The sequence below is a fragment of the Clarias gariepinus genome, chromosome 18, assembly GCF_024256425.1.
Source record: "Clarias gariepinus isolate MV-2021 ecotype Netherlands chromosome 18, CGAR_prim_01v2, whole genome shotgun sequence".
NCBI lineage: Eukaryota > Metazoa > Chordata > Actinopteri > Siluriformes > Clariidae > Clarias > Clarias gariepinus.
The window spans coordinates 16,448,045-16,475,219 of NC_071117.1; the positions used below are offsets into that span (position 1 = coordinate 16,448,045).

A 27,175-nucleotide genomic window follows, 5' to 3' on the forward strand; every position below is an offset into this window, starting at 1 on the left:
TTGATTGTGCAGAATAACAGAACACACTTATGAGAGTCAAAACTGGCTTTATTTCTCTATTTAAGCCCCTGCTACATTAACACACTTATCCCAGTGTTTCACTAGTGCTTGGATACCATCAAGATAGTACAGTAAGTAAGCTTGGTGCAAGGTCAGGACCGTATGGAAGATATGGGAGTTGAGTTCCTGTAATGTACAAGTGGTGTTCATGAATGATTGTGTGTACAGTTGACACAGACAGGTACAGTATGTCTCTTCTACCAGTTGGCATTAAGTTATATGTTTATTTTCATGGATCAGGCATCCCACTTAATGTTTACTGGAACGACTGCAGTGCACTCTAAGTCGCACTTGGCTGGGACTGCATTCAGGGATGTACAGTCTCACCTTCTTTAAAACTGTTGCACCATTAGAATGTTTTGTGCCTTCATTTATAAAAACTTTCATCAACCAAGTCCTGGTTTGACTTGAATGCCCCTCATACTGTAAGTTTATTTATGAAGTGTTTCCATTTCTACTTTTTTTTAATTCAGTGTTTCAGTGAAACATTTTGGTTTAAATCTAAATACAAACACAGGCATAGGGATCTGATGCCCTTTAACAAATACCATTTATTATGAATTTTATGTTATTAAAAATAGGTAATGTTAGGGGAAGACACAATGTTAGCAGACTGATTTTTTTTTCTAAATTGATTCTTATAAAATTGCTCTTAAGTTTTCTTTAGAGCTGTAATGCTAGGCAAAGCTACAATGCTAACTATGTGCATTCTTCACCTTACAGTATGTCTATGAGGACGTAAAATAATAATGTAAAAAAAAAAAAAACATTGGTCTTTTTGTGTGTGTGTTTGAAGTGCGGAGACCTAGTCTTTTTTTTTTTGGGGGGGGGGGTCTTAATTTAGACAGATTATATTTAGTTCTATCTGAAGCAGAGTTTGTGAGAAAATTACTCAGACCATGATGAACTTTTTGTCTGGGAGACACAGTGGCTGGGAGGAAATGCACTTGCCTATACAATGTGTTTTAGCTCCGTCCAAATTTCAGTAACTAGATCAGAAAAATAAACTGTAAGTGCTTTTTTTCCCTTCTGCTAATCTTAAAAGATGATTGTGAAGTGAAACTGATTTACTGTCAATTGAGATCAGCGTTAGCATAAATAACACCTATATCATGTCATCTGTTGATTTGTGGGAGAGTCCTTGATGAGTTTTAAGAGTAGCCAAAAATATAATTCTTCATAATATAATGAGTTTTCCTTGTCCAATGTAGACATTTGCAAACATAACTGAAATAGCACATCTCAGCAGGGTAAAAGAATGATTCCCGCCCTGACTTGTAGAAGGAATAGGAGTGTCCAGGCAGTGTAACATGAAAAATCTACCACCCCATTAATTGCGATGAAGTATAAATCATATACTAGGCCTCTTCCAGTAATCAATATATCTCTTCAATTTCCTCTGAGGCTGAAAAGGCAAATGTGTGAATGTATGTGTGGGTGTGTTTGAGAGAGAGAGACAGAAACAAAAGTCTGGAATGAGGCGATGCTAAAATGCCTCGGATCCTTGATTTCATTTAGGACAATTTTGGATTCTTGATTTTGATTAACCGAGATATATAGAGAGAAAGTATCCTGCAGGGGCATGGCCTCATACTCTTGAGTGGCACAAAAAGCCATGTTTCCCTAATTACAAGCAGAACTTTTTTGTAGACAGAACAGCAGAATGTTCCAGACCAAATACCGAATAGAAAGTTTAGACACATGAACAGCAGTTACAGCAAAACATGTGTTTGATATCTATTCTTTCAGTTTCTATGCCTCTTTCCTTGTACAGGGTTGCAGAGAGCCTATCCCAGGAGACTTTGGGCACAAGGCGGGGTACACCCTGGACAGGGTGGCAATACACTACAGGCAATTTGGAAACACCAATCAGCCTACTTTGCATGGCAGGAGTACCTGTTCCTGAAGGTGCAAGGCCACTGCGCTGACCACTATGCCACTGGCCCCCATTAAAAGTTAAAAAGTTGAAAATTATTAATTGCAAAATATATTACATGCTGTCACATTTAACGTTTTAGCAAGTGTTTTAAATTTGAAGCAAATGCTTGTGGTGCATTTTAATTTTGACCAAGTGTGGCCAAGCTATAATCTATAGGCTCAAGCCTGGAATTTATTTAGGTTAGTCTATCACAATATCAAAATGTGTAGGTCTAGGTCCAAATTTACAGAAATTTGTCACTGGTGCTGCTGTCATTGGTGTGACACCCTGTGCTTATGATGCCAGTCAAAATGAATTACTCTTATGACTTAAAGTAATGGCACATTAAAGACCAAACATGTTCATTTAAAAATAATTTCATTAGAAGCACAATTTGCTAAATATGATGGCATCAACATTTAAAATTTAAACATACTTCTGGTTAAAAATCCACATATTTTGTCTATATTCATTCATTTACTCATTCATCTTTTAAACCGCTTTTTCTGTATAGGGTCACAGGGGGCCTAGAGCCTACGCAAATAAACTTTGGGCACAAGGTGCGGTACACACCCTGGACAGGATGCCAATCCATTGCTGGGCATACACACACATATCAATCAATTGCTGGGCATACACACACATACACACATTCACACCATGTAAACTCTTTGCACCATGTAAACTCTTTGACTTGAGGATGGGAATCAAACCCTCAACCCTGAAGGTGCGAGGCCAGAAAGCATCCACAGTGATAACCACTACCTACATGCCACCTATATAGTTCATCCATGATCCATCCAGCACATCGGGCAACAGATACTCCCATCCTGGAGATGTACATGGCAGTTACTTAAGGGATCAAGTTGCCAATTTGACGTCCTGTTGTCATTCCACACAGTACAAGAAATTTGGGAATGCACATTACCCTAATCTGTATGTATTTGGACTGTAGGGGTAAACCAGAGTACCTGAAGGAAAACCGCCAAGCCCAGGGAAATTGAACCCAGACCTGAAACCATGCTGCTGTATATATATACTGTAAGTGTGGAAAGTTCTACAAGGAAAGTCTTGTACAAAAAAAAAAAAAAACATCCTATATCCACAATAATTTTTATACATTTTAAATAGTTAGCCTGATATTAAAGAGGGTCATTGAACTTTTTGGTACAGCTCAAGTGGTCCTGTGTGACCAAAAGAATGTGAGAAGCCCTGCTACACATGATTTGATATCACCCCCTTGGTGTGTTGTTGCCAGGTCAGGACTGAAATCTGGACATGTCACTGCGATGGCATTTTTTCTACTCTTTTCTCACACACAAAAACACGCGCGCGCGCACACCATGCTGCACTGACCCGTGCGTCATGAATACGAGGAACAAGGTTAAATGTCGCTCGTGCGCGTGAGAAAACTACCTATTTCTTTATCTTTGCTCCCCTCCTCACCCCCCCCCCCCCCTCCTCTCCCCTTTCTCCCTCCTTCCACCACTGTTTTGCCATTGGACTGACTTTTTTTTTTTTAATGCCAAACAACAGATGGTTTATCTTGGCGAGTTTAGGATGCATGACGACATGCACTGAAGAAACACATTAATGTCGGGGTATGTTAATTTATGGTAGTGCACATGACAAACACATTAATGTTGGTTGACACGGTGATTTTTTTAGTTTACCTTTATGATTTAAAAAAAAAATACCTAGGGGAAAAAATAGAGGAAAGCTAAATAAGTATCATGCGCGCATCTCTCCCTCTCTCTCTCTTTCTCTCTCTCTCTCCTTCTCTCCTGGCCAGTGTTCAGCTCCTCCCCTCTGTGCTTGCTGCCTTTACTTCATCAGATAGCTGAACGTGAACAGTTTAGCTGAAGAGCACTTGCCTAAAAAACCGAGAGGGGAGCGCGCTCCGAGCATTCACGGATCTCAAGCACGGAAATCCTGCATTCCCAGGCTCTGCTCTACTCTGCCCTGACCATGGATGCGTTATCATCTGGCATGCACTTGACTCTGTGCACTTGGCTTGTTTGCTCTTTGCATCTCTGTGCCGTTACCAAAGCGGAGGTAACTTGCGTATCGTGCCCGTTACCAACGCTCGTAAGAATCGGGGACGTCCAAAACAATGCACGCACTATCACTGTCACTATCACTCCTACAGAGGCTGGGAAATCACTTGTCAGTTCCGCGCGCTCGAGATCGCAACCGGGAGTTCAGGAGTTGGGAACGAGCGCGAGCGGCGCGCCAAACTCGAGAGAAGTGGAAGTGATGGTGGCGCGTGCACCCGGTGCGAAACCGCGGCGCGATCAAACTACGCGGGGACACCGGGATTGTGCGAAAGTGGGTCAAACCGGCGCTGCGCTCCCGAGACGCAGACGGAGCGCGGCGCAACCGGACGAGCTTGGCGCGCGCGCGCGGAGCGGAGACTCCGCGGAGTCCTCGGACGCGCTGCTGTTCGTGGACGGACAGAAACTGCGGCGCAACCGCGACGAGGGGAAAGTCGCCGCTTCCAGGTCGAAGGAACCCAAAGTGAGCAGTACCACTTTCGCCCTGGCTGGAGACTCCGCTCACAACCACGCTGTGGTTTACTGGACCGGACCGAACAGCAGCGTGAGTTCCATGCATCCATCAATCCATTTTTATTTATTTTTCTTTTTAAGTTAATGCTTGAACCCTTGAGGAATGCTGAGCACCCCAAAGCGATGAACCTTGATGCTTTATAAGTTCCCCCAGACTTCTTCAGCAGGTGCCTGGTGTTGCTCCTGCATTCACTTGTAAAATACTTTAAAGACTTATAAATCCCATCTGTGATGCTTGCCATATAAGCACTGATTCATACTGATTGATATAAATCAACTCCAAGCCTCTGACATCATCCTGAACAGAATGTCTGACACTGTAGATGAGGCTGCACATAAAAAATCCTAATGGATCCTTAAAGGAAAAGCCTATATATATATATATATATATATATATATATATATATATATATATATATGAGAGAGAGAGAGAGAGAGAGAGAGATGGAGTGGGTGTCAGTAGCAGACCTACTGACTCCATGTTTTCTTTCTGTCTGTCTTTTCTGGCATATTTTTAATGCATGTGATGGTGGTTGGTGCTTTATGTTGTGAGATTTTCCAGTTTCACACTACGAGCTATGAATGAGCAATCCTTCAAGTCTGATTGTTTCTAAGCTGGATGGGGAGCTGGTTAGGCAAGGGGTAGGGGAGAGAGACGAAACAGATGAGCAGAATTGTACTTGCTTTGGAGCTCCGAAAGGTGGAACGGAGAGCTAAGTAGAACTGGCCACACACACACAAACACACACAGAGCTTTATTTTTTATTTTTTTTATGGAAGATACTCAGACAAGTCCTGAGAGAACTTTCCTCCAGATGTTCCCCTCAAAAACTGTCGACAATTTGTTCATAATAATTTTTCCCCCCATTTTTTTTTTTTTTTTTTTACAGAGAAAACAAACAAACAGTGTTGGTAGTTCAGATGTATCATTTTTTAAAAAGTGTCTATTACAGGATCTTTAAATGTCCTTGTCATGCACACCTGGCTCTGATTTCCCTACGACATTCTCGGATGGTTGTGCTTGATGTAATGAACGAATATCGCTACCCACCAGCAACGCTTTTCTAATATTATCTTATATTAATTTCCTGTATTTTAAGTGGCAACATTGAAAAATCTCTGATAGAAATGCTCAAATATGGGCAAAAATGTGCAGTACAAAATGTTTTTCCGGCTGTAGAATGTCAGCATCATCACATTTCTTTGCACTGAAATAAACTCTTCTGTTAAGAATTTTAAGTGTAAGAGAGTGATATTTGTAATATTATTTCTAGCCTTATGTGTGTGTTTAAAACGCAGACTATAGAGAAGAGCTGTACTATTGTTTTACTTGGTCAAAATCCAGATTGGAATATTAAGAATCATTTTCAGATACAATAAAATGACCTCTGATTGGTCAGGAGGTGTTGATTAATTATCTGTACCATTAAGCTTAGACCCGCAACCCACACTGGTGTCTAAGATAATGTTACTGTATACATAATTATAATTGCGAGACAAATCACAGGTTAAGCACTAATACTGTACAGTAGTATTTCTATAACAACAACCAATTTACAGGGTTAAACAAGGTTGATATGGTTAAACTTATTTGATGTTTAACTTTTTTTTGTAAGGAGTCTCCAGTGTCAGTTATTTGTAACAATTCAAGGTAATGCTTTTCACCACTGGAAATTCTAAGAAGTTTAGTTTTTGTGCTTTCCTTGTGAAATGATAAGCTGCAAATTTTTGTCATTTTAATTTAGAGACATAAAAAGAGGTGAAGGAACAACAGGTTATAACAGTTAGAAGCATTAAAAGGAAATAACCTGTTTATTGAACATTCTGTAGCTGTTATGTTTATTGATGTATAAATGTGTAAACAAATCAATGTATAAATGTAAAATAAAAAGGTTAAAGTTGGAAATTGTTACTATTTAAAAAAAAAGTATAAGTATAATAAGAATAAAACACTCAGACATACTGTTCTAGGAAAATAATCAGTTCACATTGGTAGGAGTTACTATGTTTGATATTTGGCTGAATAACATGCCGTCATTTATTATTTTATTATAACACTATAGCTTGTTATATCCTTTCTTCCTTTGGTTTGCTTTTGCATTTCCCTAATTAAATATTATGTGCATCATTTGGGTATTGCAAGTTATTTCATTGCCACTTAGGCACATCATATCACTTTATTACTTAAAGACATTTATGTCTATGATAAACTGTATAGGTTGGTGTGGAAGTTAACTGCTAAACAGTAGTGTTGTATTAAGAATCTCTGATGTTTTTAAAATAAGTTATAATCATGATAATACAATATTGTTATAAAATATTGGCTGGTCCATGGTGATTCATATCCCTAATAAAGATATCATGATACGTTGACGTGGCCTACACTAATCAGTTTCGATATTAGTATTATATTACACCACCTCGGCTTCTGGAACCAGGTACAATTTATGATAAAGGCTACACATTTTTCAGCATTTCAGCTGAATTATCCTGACGCATCATGCTCTTATTAATTTATGGAGCACTGGAGAATAATGACTAACATCAAAAAAATTATTACATTAATCCGCTGCTACACCTCCACCTTCTCTGGATCCTTATCCCGTCATGACATAGAAAAATGTTCCCAGGCAAGATGACAGCCAGTGTAATGAATACTAGGTGAACTCTGCAGTATGTCATTTAGTTAGCAGCACTCTGCAGCAGTGAGAGGAAATAAAAGCATGTTTTTTTTTTATGGGCTGAGTTTTTGAACTGCCACCGTCTCCATCGCAGAGTCATGCCAGATATTCCACAACCATCAATAAGACATGTGTTAAAGGCAGTGGTACTGGCTGTGGCTTTTGGTTGCTATTGTAATATACAGTATACAGCACTGGCTACTACAGTATATTCATGTCAAGATTTGTGCTTTTAGGTCATCTGGGCTTCATGGCTTACATTATTACGTAATGAAAGTGGCTATGTTAATTTAGTTGATTGTAATAAGCATTCCTAGATAGTTTAAAAGGTTTATGTATCCTTTACATGGTCAGGAATAAAATGGTTGAATGGTTTATATAGCCATGAGTGTATCTGCCTGACCTTGTCTTGACTTTTAGTGAAATAACAAAATCAATGTAGCTACATATTAGGTATATTCTTAGGTTTGATTTTGCATCTATGTGCTCTGTACTTACATCAGTCTAAGCACAAGGACAAATGGCCAGTGTTTTTTTTTTAGTTTATTAATGTCTTTAAGCTTTAAAAAGCAGAGCATTTTTGCCATTTTTTTGCATTACTAATAACTATGTTTTAGTTGTCAGGATTGTACAATATGGAGTGTCTTATATCCATGTTTTAGCACAACTTAGGCAATATTTTTAACAACTACTGTATACAAATATGACTGAGTAAATACAATAGACACATATGACCACCTGTTTTATGGTTGAAAAAATATAAAAATATAAGCATTTGGAGAGTTCTAGAGTTTTAACAATTCCCATATTCCATTAGTAGTAAAATTAATACATTTAAAATATAATATTAACCTTGGTTCTACATGACAAATCTGATATTGCTGACACACACATTACCAGGACATCCATATAAGGATTTTATTATTTTTTTAATTGGTCATTGACCAATGATGCATTTCGAGAATCAAAGGTTAATGAATTTATGAAGGAATCAGAAATACAATCATAATTACAGGTCGTGTGAGTGTAAGAACCTAGTGAAATAAAGAGTCTTTTTTTTTTTTTTTGCATGGTTAAATAGATGGTGTGATTATTCTGGGAGTAAGTCTGACACCATTTTTTTTTTCAAATTCACAGTTGTAACAGGTCTAGACATCTTTGTGAAACTCAGAACCCAGATGAAAGACAGATCCATTCTTTATTATTGCAGAGACAGCTGTTTGTGATAATTTATGGAAAGGTAAAATCTAATATCTGTTAATAGCTCAAGAGTGAAGCCATTAGCATTAAGCAATTTATTATATCTCAAGTTCTTATTGATGGCATAATAAAAATGACGTGGGGTGAACGATTACACACTATGAAGCAGATAGGCGGTTGCATTTTTTCGTTTATAATAATAATAATAGTGGCATTGTTGCACTTCATTAAACAGAAAAATTGCAATTTATTAAATAAAAGAGGTGAAACTGTATATGTCTTTAATTATCTCAGATTACCTTCTTAATTCAATTTTTGTCCCATTCCTATTTAATACTTAAGTCTCTTCTATCATAGGAAAACTACTACATAGGAAGGGTGCATAGCTGTTGCTTGCCTTTGTATGTTAGCAAATGCATAATTTCGGAACTTCTTATGCTGCATCATGGGGCGGAGCAGCACATTTCAAGGAACGTGCAATCCTCTTTGTGTCATTAACTCAACTATTGCCTGTGATTGGCTAGTGTCACTAAGCTTGACAGGGTAAAGAAAACAATGTCTTTCTTCTGGCCATGGCAACTTCTGGATTTAAACTCACAATCCGAAATGCTTTTCTGATGTGCGACTCGATGGGTATTTATGTTTGAAATATGAGAATATTTTTCACCTTCTCTTTATATTTCCAGTATCCTGAGCCCCAGAGTATCAATTATAAAAGAACTTCGCAGGCCATGTCCAGACTGATTTTTATTTGTTCGCATCTTGCTAGACCATTAACAGCCCACCCTTCTGAAAGCCCCCCCCCCCACCTAAAAACAGCAATTTATTGATGTGAAATAAATCAATCTCAATTAAGTCTTTTATTTCCTTGTAAATGTTGCAAGTCATTCCAATGGCTTAGCCTTATCAAGCACACTCTGTAATTTGTTATTATCCTCTTATCCAACCTTGAGCCCTCAGAGTCAGGGACCTACCATAAATCACCACTGCATTCTGGCTTTGTCTAGATTAAGCGCATTTTTAGGACTTCATTTTACAGCCAGCATGGCACTTTTGGGATAGCTTAATGGCTAATAGTTTTTTTTCCCCCCTCTCTGTATATTTCCAGTATCCTGAGCCCTAGAGTATCTATTATGAAAGAACTTTGCAGGCCATGTCCAGACTGATTTTTATTTGTCCGCATCTTTCGCAGGAATACATACCGGTGTTTACTTCACTAGGATTAATTCTCCAGAGCAAATGCTCACCATGTTCTCCCCTAATTTGTCCTCTCGTCACACATGGCTGTGTTTCAGTCTCCTATTGCTTTATATCATTTGCACTTTGAGATCCAGGTCTATTCTCTTGCTGTCACTTTATCCGTTTTCCTTTTCTTCTCCTCCACTACCTTCAAACGCTACCCGGGTGGACTACGACTTTCTAAAGCCCTCTGGCATCCCGTGATCTTGACAGCTTATGAGCAATATTTCAGCCTGAGTCGCTCTGACGGACGTGAAGTGACAGCCATTACCTCGCTCCTGTTCTGTGTCATTATCGCCATGCACTGGTCTTATGTACACTCTTTTAGTTAGTTTGGAGCTCACTGGAGGACATTTTCCGGAAAGTGGAAAGATTGTTGCGGACGGAGAAGCTTATCAAATAGATTCATATTTCAATGGTTTTGCACCTTTTTTTTTATGAAGCACGTACTTTGCTACGGTTTGATGTCATACATTCAGTGAGAAAATCAAAACTACTGATTTGCATAAAAGGCTAGGTGATGCACCGGCACACTTAAATGGAGCTTAATGCAGACTTACTTCACAAAGACTTGGGTCACTCTGGAATACTCAAGGGTCATGCAATTCAGGGCTATTTTTTGAAGCTCACAGTATAGATGTAGGGCCAATGCAGAAATTGTAGCTGGTTCATATTATTAACTGAGGATTTATGGAAGCATAAGTGGTTTGGATATAGTATTTAGGCTTTTCAGCTGAGTACCAGTCATATGTTTAACATTCAAAGCAATGTTAGCAGTCTCAGGTCGTCTCATTAACTGCTTATTTACTGCCTAAAATAGTCAGATGCTAAAGTCAAATTCTTGAAGATGTGAATTACGTTTGGGTGACTAGGGCTGGAAAATTGCACAATACTGAGGAAGTTCCTTGGCGGTTTTGGGGGAAAAAAAGAGAAGGTCCAGAAAAAGGTCTAGGGGATTAAAAAAAATTCCAATAACATTAATTTAAGGGAGGAGGTCCTCATTATTGTGTTTGTTAATCTGCATTTATCTGAAAGGTAAATTTTTCCAGGCACACAATGGATTTAGCACATTATTCCAAATTGAAGTACAGACAGCATTTTATAAAAAAAAAAAAAGCCAAATTAGTTTTGCAGTATACCTAATGTTTTGCATAAGCATTGCCCACCTTCAACTCACTTTCACTCATCGTCTACAGTAGACCGCTTCATCCTGTATACAGGGTTGTGGGGGGCCAGGAACCTATCCCAGGGGACTTAGGGCTTGAGGTGGGAAACACCCTGGACGAGGTGGTAATCCACCACTTACGTGCCGTGAGAATTTGGCAATGGAGGGTTTGCTCCCACTAGCAAGCATGGGAAGAACATGCAAACTTTATGCCCAATTTAAATAGAGGGATAAAAATCCTACCTATAGTTTATAAAATTTTCAGCTTGCTCTATTTTGCCCCAGTACAGAATAACAGAGACTAGTCCTATAAATCCTACCGATGTCCCTTGGGTGTAGTGGTCTTACAGTACAGTATGTATCAGCCATAATTTGTTAGATTATATAGAACTGCATTTGTTAAACACTGACTAAACACTGACTCACCAGAAAAGCAGAGGGATGTCATTAATTATTTACTCCCTCAAAAAACATCGCTCTACCCCCTTCGTACTAATTATTGTTTACAAATTCACTTCCTGGCCCCCTATTGCTTTCCTCTGCATGCTAGTAGTAGCATGTGGCCTGATGCCATGCTCCAAGGATTTATCTCCGCGTTGCCCTGGGACCCTGGTATCTTGGCTGAGGTTGTTTCTGCGATGGTGCCAAGAAAATGTCTGTGCGCAGAGATCACTTTCAGCCCGCTGTGCTTCCGAGCTCCTTGTGATGCTCCGCTTATTCTTTTGGACAAGAGAATGTAGGAATATCACTGAGGGATTTGACTTTTTCTTTTTTCTTTTCTTTTTTTTGTAGAAATGACAGCGAGATGTGAAATGGGAACACTTCATCACTCACACGTGTTCAAGGCAAAACCATTTTCTTTCATTTTCGGTGACGTTTCGTGTATGGTTTTTCATTTTCTCTAACATTACTCTTTCCTGGCAGGGCAACATTATGTATAACTCGTATGTTTTAAAGGAAGAAAAGCTTCCACTGCATAAAGGATTTGGGGAGGCAATGTTCACGAATCTAGGTGTCCTCATTACCGTGACCGATTCTGCTGGAAGCCTATTAGCAAAGAACATAGTTTCCTTGTGTTAATGACGTTGATATAACAGAGTGACATATTTGATTATGTTTCATTTCTATTGACCTGAAGCTGATCCCTTTACTGTGTTATCTTTTTAAATCTTTATTGCTTTCTCCCATTTCCTTTAGCTTTCTGGGCAGGGTAATGATTAGAACCATGGCTACATTCTTAGAAGTACTACAAAATCAGCACAATGCAGGGGTGGGCAAATCATAAATTAATTAGATTGCTTTATATTAGGCAAGTTAAAGCTTCAGGGTGCATGCCCAGTAATGTAACAACATATTGCAAGCTAATTAATTACATTTATGTAGACTAAGGAAAACGCAGCAAACTTAATGAAAAGTTCCTACCAAAACAAAACAAAAAGGTCCGCACCTTTCTCCTGCCCTCTTCCATGTTTTTCTGTTATACATAAAAAATAAAAATAAAAAATAATATATATATATATATATATATATATATATATATATATATATATATATCTTGAATAAATAAATAAATAAATAAATAAATAAAAGCTTTGCAGAATTAATCAATTATCATTATTATTATTATTATTTTCTTGTTCTGAGTTCTAGGTGGCATAGTGGCTTAGTGGTTAGCACTGTCGCTGTGCACCTCCAGGTTCTGGGTTCAATTCCCATGCCCCAAGTCTCCTGAAATAGGCTCCAGGCCCCCAGCTATTCTGTATACAGGATAAAGTGGTATAGATTATTAATAAGTAAGTAAGTCTGTCTCCATTGGGGTTGGCTATATGACAAAAAATATTGTACCCACCTGATACGATTTTATATTGCGATTCGGTATCGCTATTTATAGCTATTTTATAATTATCCTGATTAGATGTTTATTTTTTTTTTTTCTAATTTTGTTACAATTCTCCGCCCTTTGGACAGGGTGCCAAACCACTGCAGGGCATAAGCACACATACCAATTGGAAAACATGTAGGACTATTTGAAAGAAAAAAAAAACTATGGACAATTTGAAATAAATCAATTTGTTTACAACGTTTGTCTTCATGGGGGAAAACCAGAGTACTGCACCTGTAAGAAACCCACAGAGCATGGTGAGAACATGCAAACTCCCACACATAGACCTGTGGCAAGATTGAAACGCCCAATCCTGGAGGTGTAAAGCAACAGTGATAAGCCAGTGGGCCACAGATACCCACTTAATTATGATTAATATTATTTTTATTTCAAATGTTTCAAATGTAACACCATTTGACAAGACGAAAAATAAATCTATTTTTATAACCTTTCTACTGTATTTTGCAAAAAGTTTTTTTTCTTAGTCTGTTTGAACATAGTTGTCCACCAGGCAGCTGTTGAATAAAACATTAATAACCCAGACAGAAAATCTGCTTGTCCTGAGCACTCAGGCAGGGAATTCTGTACCTCTGCAATCAGTAGTGTCCAGTAGAAAATGTTTTGATATTGTTACATAAGGATTAGAATGTATTTAATTTCCTTAATATTATCATTGATTTAATTTGGTCAAGGAATTCTGCTTTAAATCCCATTTTTACGGTAAACACTAAACAAATATACTATCATGGTAACAATGGTTAAGTAATCATATCATAACAGAATAAATGAGGTGCTTGAATTGGGAATTATTTAATTATGCACCATAATGTTCAAGCAAGCAAAAGATTTTGTAGTTGGCATAAAACAGTCCACTTGTTCGCTATTATTTTTTTAAGTGTGTTTAAGGGTTCTTACCTACTACAGACTTGGGTCCAGACTAAAGCACACTTAACCTTAAAGTTTGGTCTGTTTCAATAATATGAACACACTGTATATGTACTTGGGCACGGAATGGTGTACTTGGGAAAAGCTGTGCCTAAGCCAACTGTTCTTAAAGATGGAAGTGGACCCTGTTTTGAATGCAACGTCATCAGCACGATCAGTTTCCCCCAAAATCTCCATGTGTGCAAAACACTCGCCAATCTCTTCCTCTGAACTACATACTGAATTACTACATAATGAAGTAGGAAGACGTTCAAGAAGGTTGCTCTTGACATTTTTCCCAAATTATCTTTTGTGCTTATAGGTGCATACTGCCACCTGCTGTAACAGAAAGTATAAATACGTACTTGAGTACGAAACACTCACTCACTCATCGCTTACACCGCTTTATCCTGTATACAGGGTCACGGGATGCCTGGCCTTCACAGGACACACATACATACACTCACTCATTCACACACTATGGGCAGTTTGGGAATGCCAATTAGCCTAATCTGCATTTCTTTGAACTGTGGGAGAAAAACCAGCAGGAAACCCATGCATGGGGAGAACATGCAAACTCAATGCACACAGACCCGAGGAGGGAATTAAACCTAGACCCTGAAGGTGCAAGTTGACAGTGCTAACTATTACACCACTGTGCCGCCCAAGTATGGAACATTTAAATAATAATAAATAATTAAATATTGATTTGACCCTGGTGAGGGGGAGTGGTTAGGGGAGAGCAATCAATAAAAGCAGCCGAAATTTGTTTTGCCAGAAAAGGATTTATAATATGGTCTGTTGGCCATGAATAAGAATATAACTATATACTGTATAATCCAATTATTCATTGAAACTCTAGCAAGATTTAAAGGAAATAAAGTAAATCCTAGTCTCATCTAAATAACCTTTGTGGATTTTTAAAAATATAAAATCTTAAAAGCAGTTTGCTTTAAACTACCTTTTAAACTCTTTCTACATGAAGGTTTCTTTCATGTTCTATGTATCTTGGCATAAACTGGCCCCTTGCGATGTAATTTGTAAGGACCGCTCCGACCCCGTCGATTGCTGGTTGTTACTATATTTAACACATGTTTTGCACATCAAAGTAGAGTATTTGGCTTGGAGGTAATTGAGATGTAATTTTATATTTTGCATACAAAATTGAAAAGTTTACAGTAATTGCCCAGCCAAATTATATAGTTAAGATGGTTGGATTAGAGCCACAGGTTGCTGTTTGGCTGACTCCCTTTGCTACAGCTAAAACAGTACTTCACTTGCACAGCTGATGTGGTTGCATTTAAAATGCCCTGTTTTCCTTTTCTTTCAAAGAAACTATGCATACTCCAATGAATTAATAACATTTTTCAACTTTAAATTTACTATGCTGCAGTTGTACCTGGGAAGCAGCACGGGGCCAGTTCTGAGAGATCCAAGAAAAAAGTCACCCAAGCAGGAGACTGAATAATGTTGAATCCTGATACGCACCACTAGCTGCAACCAATTGCCCTATGAAAATTGATGGCAACCTTACTACACAGCAATGAAAACCTAAACAAATACCATGACTACAATCCATATACTGTATTCAGGGCATATAAAATTTAAATATTGGCTTTTTTTGGGCATAACTTCATTAAAATCTGAATTTCTTAATGTGAAATACAGTGGTGTGAAAAACTATTTGCCCCCTTCCTGATTTCTTATTCTTTTGCATGTTTGTCACACAAAATGTTTCTGATCATCAAACACATTTAACTATTAGTCAAAGATAACACAAGTAAACACCAAATGCAGTTTTTAAATGATGGTTTTTATTATTTAGGGAGAAAAAAAATCCAAACCTACATGGCCCTGTGTGAAAAAGTAATTGCCCCCTGAACCTAATAACTGGTTGGGCCACCCTTAGCAGCAATAACTGCAATCAAGCGTTTGCGATAACTTGCAACGAGTCTTTTACAGCGCTCTGAAGGAATTTTGGCCCACTCATCTTTGCAGAATTGTTGTAATTCAGCTTTATTTGAGGGTTTTCTAGCATGAACCGCCTTTTTAAGGTCATGCCACAACATCTCAATATGATTCAGGTCAGGACTTTGACTAGGCCACTCCAAAGTCTTCATTTTGTTTTTCTTCAGCCATTCAGAGGTGGATTTGCTGGTGTGTTTTGGGTCATTGTCCTGCTGCAGCACCCAAGATCGCTTCAGCTTGAGTTGATGAACAGATGGCCGGACATTCTCCTTCAGGATTTTTTGGTAGACAGTAAAATTCATGGTTCCATCTATCACAGCAAGCCTTCCAGGTCCTGAAGCAGCAAAACAACCCCAGACCATTACACTACCACCACCATATTTTACTGTTGGTATGATGTTCTTTTTCTGAAATGCTGTGTTACTTTCACGCCAGATGTAACGGGACACGCACCTTCCAAAAAGTTCAACTTTTGTCTCGTCGGTCCACAAGGTATTTCCCCAAAAGTGTTGGCAATCATTGAGATGTTTTTTAGCAAAATTGAGACGAGCCTTAATGTTCTTTTTGCTTAAAAGTGGTTTGCGCCTTGGAAATCTGCCATGCAGGCCGTTTTTGCCCAGTCTCTTTCTTATGGTGGAGTTGTGAACACTGACCTTAATTGAGGCAAGTGAGGCCTGCAGTTCTTTAGATGTTGTCCTGGGGTCTTTTGTGGCCTCTCGGATGAGTTGTCTCTGCGCTCTTGGGGTAATTTTGGTCGGCCGGCCACTCCTGGGAAGGTTCACCACTGTTCCATGTTTTTGCCATTTGTGGATAATGGCTCTCACTGTGGTTCGCTGGAGTCCCAAAGCTTTAGAAATGGCTTTATAACCTTTACCAGACTGATAGATCTCAATTACTTTTGTTCTCATTTGTTCCTGAATTTCTTTGGATCTTGGCATGATGTCTAGCTTTTGAGGTGCTTTTGGTCTACTTCTCTGTGTCAGGTAGCTCCTATTTAAGTGATTTCTTGATTGAAACAGGTGTGGCAGTAATCAGGCCTGGGGGTGACTACAGAAATTGAACTCAAGTGTGATAAACCACAGATAAGTTATTTTTTAACAAGGGGGGCAATCACTTTTTTTTACACAGGGCCATGAAGATTTGAAGTTTTTTTTTCTCCCTTAATAACGTGAACCTTCATTTAAAAACTGCATTTTTACTTGTGTTATCTTTGACTAATAGTTAACGGTTTTTGATGAGCAGAAACATTTAAGTGTGACAAACATGCAAAAGAATAAGAAATCAGGAAGCGGGCAAATAGTTTTTTACACCACTGTAGTTATGGTCTTTTTTGTTTTCATTTTGACGATTATAGTTTTTAACTCGTGAAAAAAAAAACAATATTTCCTGAGGTCAACCATCTTCTTGTTCATGTACTGTATGCGCTCACCTGGGGCTTATTTAACATAAAGTTCTGCATAAACCCACCATGGGATGGAAGTAATCAACCTGTGGCACTGCTGAAGCGTTATTGAAGGCCAGGTATTGGTTTGATAGTAGCCAGGATCAGGCGTTTCTCATCTTCCTCTTGACAACATATTCCCAATGCGGTTTAGTTTAGGCGAGTTGGCTGGCCAATCAAGCACAGTAATATCACAGCGGTCAGCAAACCAGTTAGTGGGAGTACTACTGGAAAAGGAAAATAGCATCTCTATAAAGCTTGGCAGTTGACAGAAGCAGGAAGTGCTTAAAAAATCTCCTGATAGATGGCTGTGTTGACTTTGGACTTGATAAAACACAGTGGACTAACAAACAGATGACATGGCAACACAAATCATCACAGATTGTGGAAACTTTACACTGGACTTCGAGCAATTTGGGTTATGTTCCTCTACACTCTTCCTCCAGACTCTGGGGCCTTGATTGCTCAAAGAAATGCAAAATTCACTTTTATCTCAAAAGAAGACTTTGGACCACTGAGCAGTCCCACTTGGTCTTTTTTCTCCTCAACCAAGGTAAGACGCTTCTGATGTTATTTCTGGATCAGGAGTTGTTTGACACAAGAAATTACCTGTGCATGGTGGCTGTTGAAAAACTGACTCCAGACTCACCAACTCCTTGTGAAGTTCTTGAACTTTAATTTTCCTAAGACTGTGGTCAACCCTGTTGCTTGTGCACTTTCACAGTCAACATTCCACTAATATGCCTCAATACAGCACTTTGCGAACATCCAGCCATTTTAGTGAATACCTTCTCTGGCTGACCCTCCATGTAGAGGGTTTGCATGATCATCCTCTGGACAACTATTAAGTTAGCAGTTTTCCCCATGATTGTGGTTGCGAACATGCAAACTCCAGGCACACAGAGACGGGAATTGAGTCTGGCCGGGAATCGAACCCAGACCCTTAAGTGCAAGGCGATCAATAATGGAATATTTTATTTTACACGTCATTAATCTATAATATATGAGCGTAATAAAAAAAAATAAAATTACTATAAAATTACTATAAAATTACATTATCTGTTCTGTTTTACTTTTGAATACAGTTTTCAATTATTTGGCTAAAACAAATAAGGCACGGCATTCATCAAGTTTAAAGTGGGACAAAAATGTTTAACCGAGACCTACGGTAAATACCATGTTGTCTCTCCTTATTCAGGTTTTTAAAACAACTGAAATGCTGTTTGATTTTCAGGCATTTTCCCGTGAATGCTGGGTGTCCCAAAAGGTCTTTATGCATAGGGGAAATTAAGACTTTAGAGCAAAAACAAGACCCTATTCACAAAACATCCTGTCCTCGATGGCACACATGGAGTCGTCTCGCCATCATCTCGACTCATGCTCATACATCTGGTTTTGCATGAAACATATGAACCATTTTGGAAGACATTTTAATAAAACGTGTTACATTCCCGACAGTGCTATGTATCGAGACCTTTGGGACACTCTGTAGTGTTCTTTAGATGCCATAGTAACAGTGATGAAAGGCTTTGCAATTTACAACCAAAAGCACTGTGAATAGTAGCATAGGTTGTCACTATCTGTTAACACAGTACCAAAATGTGTGTGTATATCAAAACGCACACACTTGTGAACTCACAAACCTTGTGGTGTGAAATTTTTGCAGATGTGACAGACCAAGATTTTCACAGCCGTGTTTTACTATGCTCTAACATCTTTTTTCAACCTCTCTGACTTTATCTATGCCTGTTCAAGGGAGATCACATGTATGGGCGCGTTAAATAAGTTATACACAAGCTGAGCTGTACACAACTAATGCATACCGCTGCTAAACAAGAAGAGGGAGGGAGAGAAAAGCAAAAGAGATAAAAGCACTCTTAATGTTTGTTTAATTATTAACCTATTTTTGAGCTGCATATTAACCCATTTAAATGAAATCCTGTATAGATCTTAGAGTACTATCGAGCAGAAGTTGCAAATGAAGTTGAACTTTTTCAAACAAGTTTTGTCTTTTAAAAACTCCATCATCTCAATTATCTTTCACTCTCTCCCCCAACACCTCCCTTTCTCTATCTCTCACATTGAATGAGTGTGTGTGTGTTTAATTGAGGTGTGACAGCATTTGTCTGACAGATATAACAGTCAGTAAGTGTTACTAAGATTTGTTCATCCTGTTAGGTTAGACTTATTCGTAGATTACACCAGATTGCACAGTGTGTATGTGCATTAGGGGAAGTAAACATCTTTGAACTAAGGGCGCTATCACATTTTCTTTCCCTATGAAGGCACATTAAAGTTAAAGTTTTAAGCAACTAATTACTTAAGCACATTTAAACCTTTTCAATGATACTCTGTTAAAGTTAACTTAATGTACAGTACACTATATTGCCACAAGTATTTGCTCGCCTGCCTTCGCATGCATATGAACTTGAGTAATATCCAATTAATCTAAAGGGTTGATTATGATGTTGGTCCATCCTTTGCACCTATAACAGCTTTTGAGAAGGCTTTCCACAAGTGTGTTTATGGGAATTTTTAACCATTCTTCCGGGAGCAATTTTTGACCATTCTTCCGTTGACATTTGTGTGGTCAGACACTGATGTTAGATGAGAAGGCCGGGCCGCAGTCGCTGCTCTAATTCATCCCGAAGGTGTTCTATCTGGTTGAGGTCAGGACTCTGTACAGACCAGTCAAGTTCTTCCACACCAAACTCACTCATCCATGTCTTTATGGACCTTACTTTGTGCACTGGTGCGCAATCTTGTTGGAACAGGAAGGGGCCATAACCAAACTGGTACCACAAAGTTGGGAGCATGAAATGGTCAAAATGTCTTGGTATGCTAAAGCATTAAGAGTTTCTTTCACCAAAACTAGGGGATCAAGCCAAACTCCTTATAAAAAAATGACCTTACATCATAATCCCCCATCCACCAAACTTTACACTTACAGCGCAGTCAGCCAAGTACCGTTCTCCTGGCAATGGCCAAACTCAGACTCATCCATCAGATTGCCAGACAGAGAAGAGTGATTTATCATTCCAGAGAACACGTCTCCAAGGCTCTAGAGTACAGTAGCACCGTGCTTTACACCACTGCATTCGATGCTTTGCATTGCACTTGATGATGTAAGGCTTGGATGCAGCTGGTCGGCCATTAACACCCATTCCATAAAGCTCTCTACGCCCTGTTGTTGAGCTAATCTGAAGGGTCATAACGTTTAAAGGTCTGTAGCTATTGACTCTGCAGAATGTGGCTAACTTGCTGTCATTATCGCTTCCACTTTGTTATAATACCACTAACAGTTGACTGTGGAATATTTAGTAGTTGTTAAGTGTTAAGTCAAAAAAAAAACACCGCTCATACATTGTTTTCTCATTTTATAGTACAAGTTGTTTGAACCTGACATTTGTAAAAGTTGTATATAGCACATATAGTAAGTATTATAACTAATAGGATAGTTAACATTATTTGCTACTCAATTGGTTTACATTAAGTTTTGAAATAAAAATAATCACTTTCTGTTATTGCACACTGGTTTTCCTGACTGTACAGCATTAAGTCCTGTTCTGTGTTTGACTTTTGCTGTAATTTTTGCTCTGGTGCTGTGCCACCTGATCTTACCCCTCGGGCAGTGGCTATAGTGTGTATGGCGCCCTGGGCAAACTCTCCTTCAGTGTCCCGAAAAAAAACTTGCCTTAACTTTGTTAACGTTATGGCTTGAAACACTGCTTGTAAAATTATATCCGGTATTATGTATGCTAGCGACACAGCAAGGCCCGGTTAAACATAAGTTACACTTGCCCATATTTTACTAAGTTATAATAATTAATAATAATATTATAAAAAGATAACGACTGCATTTCTTTATTTTTTATTTATAGTTTTATTATTATTTTTTTTTTTTATTCGACCAGCATCAGGACATGACACACTCCCAATTAAGATTAAACCATTTTACCTCGGGCGTGTAGACTGGTTGTCTATTATTCTGAACAATTTCACACAGAACAGAAGGATAAAATATGTCTGTCAAACTGTATGGTATATATACAATATTCACAGTGTTATGAATGATCTGTGGGTTGCGTTTCATAGTGCGAGGGATTTTACTAATTGCATTTATTTCATATATTTACATGAATGTTGTCTGCGCATCAAAACTAGTCTAGACAGTTTAGATATGCTTAAAATCCCACAATTTAAAACATTTATAGCAGGTATTGTAGGAGATAAAGCTTTATTAAAGTCTAACTTTTCAGAATTATTCAACCAGTCCCTTTTAGTTAAATCAAATTTATATAGAGCATGGCTCTTTGCCTCAACTGTGACATAAACCATTATATTTATAATTGTAATTATTAGGAAAAACATACTTTAGTTAATGAAATAATGAAAGGGGACATATTCAGTATTTATTCTAATGTTCTCATTTGTTTGAATTGAAAGAACAAAACACTTAAATCATACAAATTTTGTCTGAGATTTAGTTTAACACAAAGAATATTTTCTCCACTTCACTTTTCTTTTGTTTTTTTTTTACTTGGTCGGATGTTCTGTTTGGGTCAGAATGACCTGTTTGTTGAAGCGGAATAATAGTAAAATGACCTTTATGTAATTTCTATGTACTGTACAGTACATTGGCTTACCGCCCTTAGTAAAAATGAAAATGTATATATATTTTTATTATAAAAGATCTCGTAGGGCATTTTGAAGTAACAGAGTTTTATATACTGTATTGAAAAAAAAATCCAAAATGGTGACTTTAGGTGCTTTTACATTTTCTCTATCCCTAATCCCTTAATTATATGCAGAAATATAGGATAATTGGTTTGTATTGCAAAAAAAAACAGGGACTACCTAGACACAGACCTGTTATTTACTGGAAGCTGCTGGAAGATTGTTGTCTAAGGCAAGCGAGTCTTACATAGACAAGTTTGAAGCCCCTGCTTTAAAATCGACAGCTTTCAGCTTAACTGAAATCGCAGCTTACCACATAGAAAAACAAAAAGCTCTCTGGAGGAACATTTTGACCAGAGGTATGGTTTAAAGGTAAAAGGTGACATATTAATTCCTATGAACTTCTCACTAGTTTACTGATATATAACTAATAACCAATGTCATTTAACTCACCTACTGTAACAGTAATGTAAATGTTGGAGAAGTGATGTGCTTTTACCAGCACTCTTGCCATAATATTGCTTATACTTTTATAAATGAAATAAAGAGAAGAGTATAAAATATAATTAAAGCATTACGTTGGTGTTTTGCTGCTTTCTAATACTGACTTAAGTAATTACAGTACATAAATTACATGCATATACCTGTAAATTCATTACTGTAGAACATGGAAAAGCACAACACTTTCTATTTTTATGCATTTGCATAATGCTTTGCGGCTAGTGTACTGTAACTGCTGCATTGGGGCTAGTTGAACTGGTGCATTGCAATATGTCACACTTCTCCAACATGTCCCTTAAATTTTGGACAGAATTGAATTTGAACAGGACAATGACCCCGAAACCCCCACACACTAAACCTCGTTATGTAATGGATAAAGCAGACAACCAATTGTTTAATGAACACTATAAAGTCTGCCATAAAAAGTTATCAAACAGCCAGCCAGAATTCTGCTAATGCATGTTGATGGCGTCTTCTACAGGTGAAACCTGCTAAGCCAAACATTACACGCTGTATATGTTTGACCTTATGTATTTAAGAAAACTCAAAATAAATTAAACCATGTGCACCAATTTCTTGGGATTTATGTATGTTATAAATAATCATTTTAGTTCAGAAATTGACAAAACAAAAATTTTCCACAAGCCCAATATTGCCATCCTGTTCATGATGAGTGTATTTAAGCTTCTAAACACAACTGTATACTAAGCAAAAGAATTTCCAAGCATATGTATTTCCATACGCTTTGTTCACTTTGTTAATAACTTCAGACATTGTCTCTAGACTGCCATAAACTCCCGGTATATAATTACAAATCACAACCTTCACTTACAGCTGGGTTTACTTCCAAGACTCTAAATACTGTGCCTGGATGTTTCTTTTATTTTCTGTGTATATGTGCTGTTGGTCCCCACCCCCCCACCCCATCGATGCTACGTCTGCTGGGTGCTGAGTTACAGTTTCCTAAATGAGTGAGTATAAATAATAAAGGAGAGGGCTAGAACTTTGCCTGCATGGTTATTGCCTGTCTCCTAGAGCTCAATATAAGCAGGAGGAAATTACGCATCCTATTACCCTGTCCCTGTGTGCATGCTGTGACGTTCCTGTGTCTGACTCCAAGAGTCACAACTTTATGAAAGGAAAAGAAGAAGAAGAAGAGAGAACCAAATTATGTACCTGGCTTTATGCAGGTTTTAAATTTGCACAAGGAAATCCTGGATGGAAAACAGAAGAATTTGAACTAAAGTGGAAAAACACTGCAATAACTTGGTAGTAGTAAGTTTTTAGCTTGTTTCTTAAAGAATGCAACATTTTTTTTCCTTTATAGTTACCTTTAATTTATTGTTCACAAACAAAGATAGTTCAAGTTATTTCCTTACCAGCATCTACTTTTTATTTCTCGGAGGAACAAAATAAAGTAAAAAAAAAAAAGGTGGTTGTTTTAACTGAAAGCCCTGAAGACATTCCTATAATGGAAACTGTAAAAGTTTACAGAATTGTCTCTGACTTTGCAAAGTGAAACACTAGAACCCTATTAAAAATAATAAGATATGACAATTTATTCTAAAAATAATGCATGTTGAATGAAATCATATTTAAAGCACCTGTCAGTTTAACAGAAATTCTCAGATATGTTGTTTACATTTTCTCATTTAAGGCAATTACTGTAGTTCATTGTGTTGGGTTTGCTAATGAAGATTGAATCTTTTTTTTTTTCTTCAGTGGTATGAAGATATACCAACACAAACACGGCAACTAATATTTTCCTGTAACTATTCACTGCTTTTTGGCTGCATAATGGTTTCCATACAGTGTGCCTGCTTTGTCGATCACCTTTTAATTTTTATTTTAATCTGTAATTTGTGTTTTTTTTATTTTATTCATAAAATTTATAATTGTATAGGGATGCATTATTCAACAAAATGTGTGACAAACAGATGTGTAGTCACTTATTAGGAAAACACTATATTAATACTGAGGCGTGGACAAAGTGTGTACAAAGTGTTGAAGTGGTTAGCACTGTCGCCTTGCACCTCCAGGTTCGATTCCCGTCTCAGGTCTGTGTGGAAGGTGTTTGCATGTTCTCGTGCTTGGTGGGTTTTCTCTGGGTACCCCAATTCCCTTCCACAGTCCAAAGACATTCACACTCGGTTAGTTCCCCGAATTGCCCAGAGGGTCAGGATGTACTCTGTCTCGTGGGATACCCAGTCTCCTGGAATAGATCCAAGCCACCTCAACGGTTCATGGATTCTATGGCGTAGATTCCACAAAATATTGAAAACATTCCCTTTTGATTCTGGTTCATATTGAAATGATTGCATCTTGCATTCGTGCACTTTCATGCTGTGAATCCCCCTGATCAACCATATTCCAAAGGTGTCCTATTTAATTCAGATCCAGTGACTGGGATGGCCACAGACAAAATTTGATTTCATCTACATGGAACCAGTTTGAGATTATTTTTCCTTTGTGACATGGTACATTATGGTGAGAGGATGGGGTAATTGTGGTTACGAAGGGACGCACATGGTCAACAACAATACTTAAACAGGCTGTGTCATTCAAGCAATGATTGACATTAACAGGCTTAAAATGTGACAAGTAAACATTCCCCACACCAGGACACCACCTCCACCAGCCTGGATGTGCAGCTGGTGCCAGATTCTGACCCTACCATCTGTTTGCCTTAGCAGAAATCAAGATTCATTAGACCAGATGTTTTGTTCTTTTGCTGTCTGTTTTTGGTGAGTCTTTGACCACTTTCACATTCTGTATATAAAGTGATTCTGTGCCTTGATTAAAGACGTTCAATGATTATCAAGATGAAGTAGCACCATAGGATGTTTGCCACATTTCCCACTCCTAGGTAGCATTATTACAAAACCTCTGTATAACAAATTGCAACAAATAATTTTAGCCTATGAGTGTAAGAGGTGTAACAGTTTTAAGATTTTGGTTGGTCCAGCAGGTCAAGGCCAACTTTGCTGTCTGTGTGTCTGCACACGTGTGCCGTATTACGAGTAATGGATTTGGGTGCACAATTAACAGACCTACTGAGGAGCAGCACTATGACAACTGCCCACTCTTCAGTTGCCATGGCAATGCCAACGGCATTCACCAAAGGAAGCCAGGCTTTAAAAAGCAGAGTATATTAAAAAGGGGTGAGAGGACACTCGTTCTACAGGAAAGAGAACAACTCGTACACCCCGCATGCCAAATGTAAACAGACTCCAGATTACTTCGGTGCAAGATGAACATTAAAGAGATAATTGAAATGATACATAGTGTAGAAGATGATGTATTCGGCATACATAACGTGAGGCTCAGTAAGGCTTTATCTCTACAGCTATAGATGTACATGGAGCACAGGGATTTTTTGTCATTTAAGCTACTTATGTCATCGCAATTTTTCACTTAAGTCAGTGTAACGCCCTCATCTATAATATTAAATTGGAACTATCCTTTGCACGTATTGAGAATTAACCCAGTACGGAGTAAATGATGCTTCTGACATCTACCTTGTCTTGCATAATTATTCACGTCTCCTTGAACTTTTCCCCGGTGCATTACCCTGAGAGCAGCAGCCCCCCCCCCCCCTCCACACCCCACCCCCACCAGTGAAGCATGCAGATCGTTTCATCATGTTGAGAGTTACCCTTGCCCCCTCGATTGCCTCCCTTACTAATCCTCTCTTTATTCTTTTTCCTAACAAGGTACGGTGTGCTCATGCAATGAAGAGCACTTAGTGTTGTATAACAATAGAACCCTCTAATGCATTATATAAATAACTTTAAAAGAATCATCCTATCCTCAGAGTACACAATCATGCTCGCAGTCACACTCAATGAGGCCATCATACAGATTTAAACAGTTTTAATTACTATGTGTCCTTTAAGAACCAGCAACCAGTCTTTAAATTGGATCTAGAAACATGCAGATTTGAGAAAATCTGTCACATTGCTAGAAATGACTTATCATGAGTAAAATTGGACTCAAGTAAGAGTAGCTGTACATCAAAATAATATTATTCAAGTAGAAGTAAAAAGTAGTCATCCAAAATATTACTTAAGTAAAAGTAAAAAAAAAGTATTTGGTAAAAAGACCACAAATATTGAGTAACTGTTTCATTGTAATGCACGATTCATTTTTATTATTTAAAATAAAAATAATAATAAAAAAATAAACATATAAATATATATATTACAAATAATAAAATAAATAAGTAAAATTAGTGTCTTTACAAAATAACAAACTAAGGAACAAAAAACACAAATTTCCTAATCTCAATTTTTTCCACAACATACTGTAAAGCTTAGCGTTTCTTTTGTGCAAATCTACTCAAGTAATAGTAAAAAGTATGGTGCAGTAAAGCTACTTATAGAAGTGATTTTTTTTCAAAAAGTTACTCAAGTAAATTTAACAGAGTAAACGTAACTCATTACTACCCACCTCCATATATATATAGTTCAAAGAGGATATATATATAGTATATCATTCAGCTCAAAGCATTAATTTGTGCATAAATGTAATATACTGCATAAACGTTGTATTAAATTTTAGTAAAAAATGTTTTTTTTTTTAAATGATATCATGCACAAACAACCCACTTATAATTGTATTACATCGAGTCTGCAGGAAAGTTTGAGTTGAAAAGACAAAAAAGAAGATTAAAAAGTTGCTCAAAAAAAATCATCACCTGAATTCACTAATTGGATTTGTAATGCAGCACAGATGGGGAGAATCGAATTACAGAATTATCACAGTAGGCTATCCATTCTCAACTGCTATGTTTCTTTTAGATTCAGATTGCCAGATGAAGCATGAAGGCATAGTTTTGATAAAAGCTATGTGAAAGGGGAAATGACATCAATTTGTTGCTTGGTGACGGTAAAGGTTACGCAAGCTTTAGCCGTGATTATGACCACCCACTTTACAATTCTGGACTACAACAT

The 27,175-nt window shown here is 37.7% G+C and overlaps 1 protein-coding gene across 1 annotated transcript in view; it reads left to right on the forward strand.

Moving 5' to 3' along the window:
• The first annotated feature begins 3,849 nt into the window (after positions 1–3,849).
• The window catches only part of sorcs3a (sortilin related VPS10 domain containing receptor 3a), a 287,711-nt gene continuing 264,385 nt past the window's right edge, over positions 3,850–27,175 (forward strand). Inside the window, exon 1 of the mRNA XM_053477444.1 lies at positions 3,850–4,576. Within this exon, the coding sequence (XP_053333419.1) occupies positions 3,947–4,576 (630 nt within the window). The 5' untranslated portion in view covers positions 3,850–3,946. The remainder of the gene's footprint in view (positions 4,577–27,175) is intronic.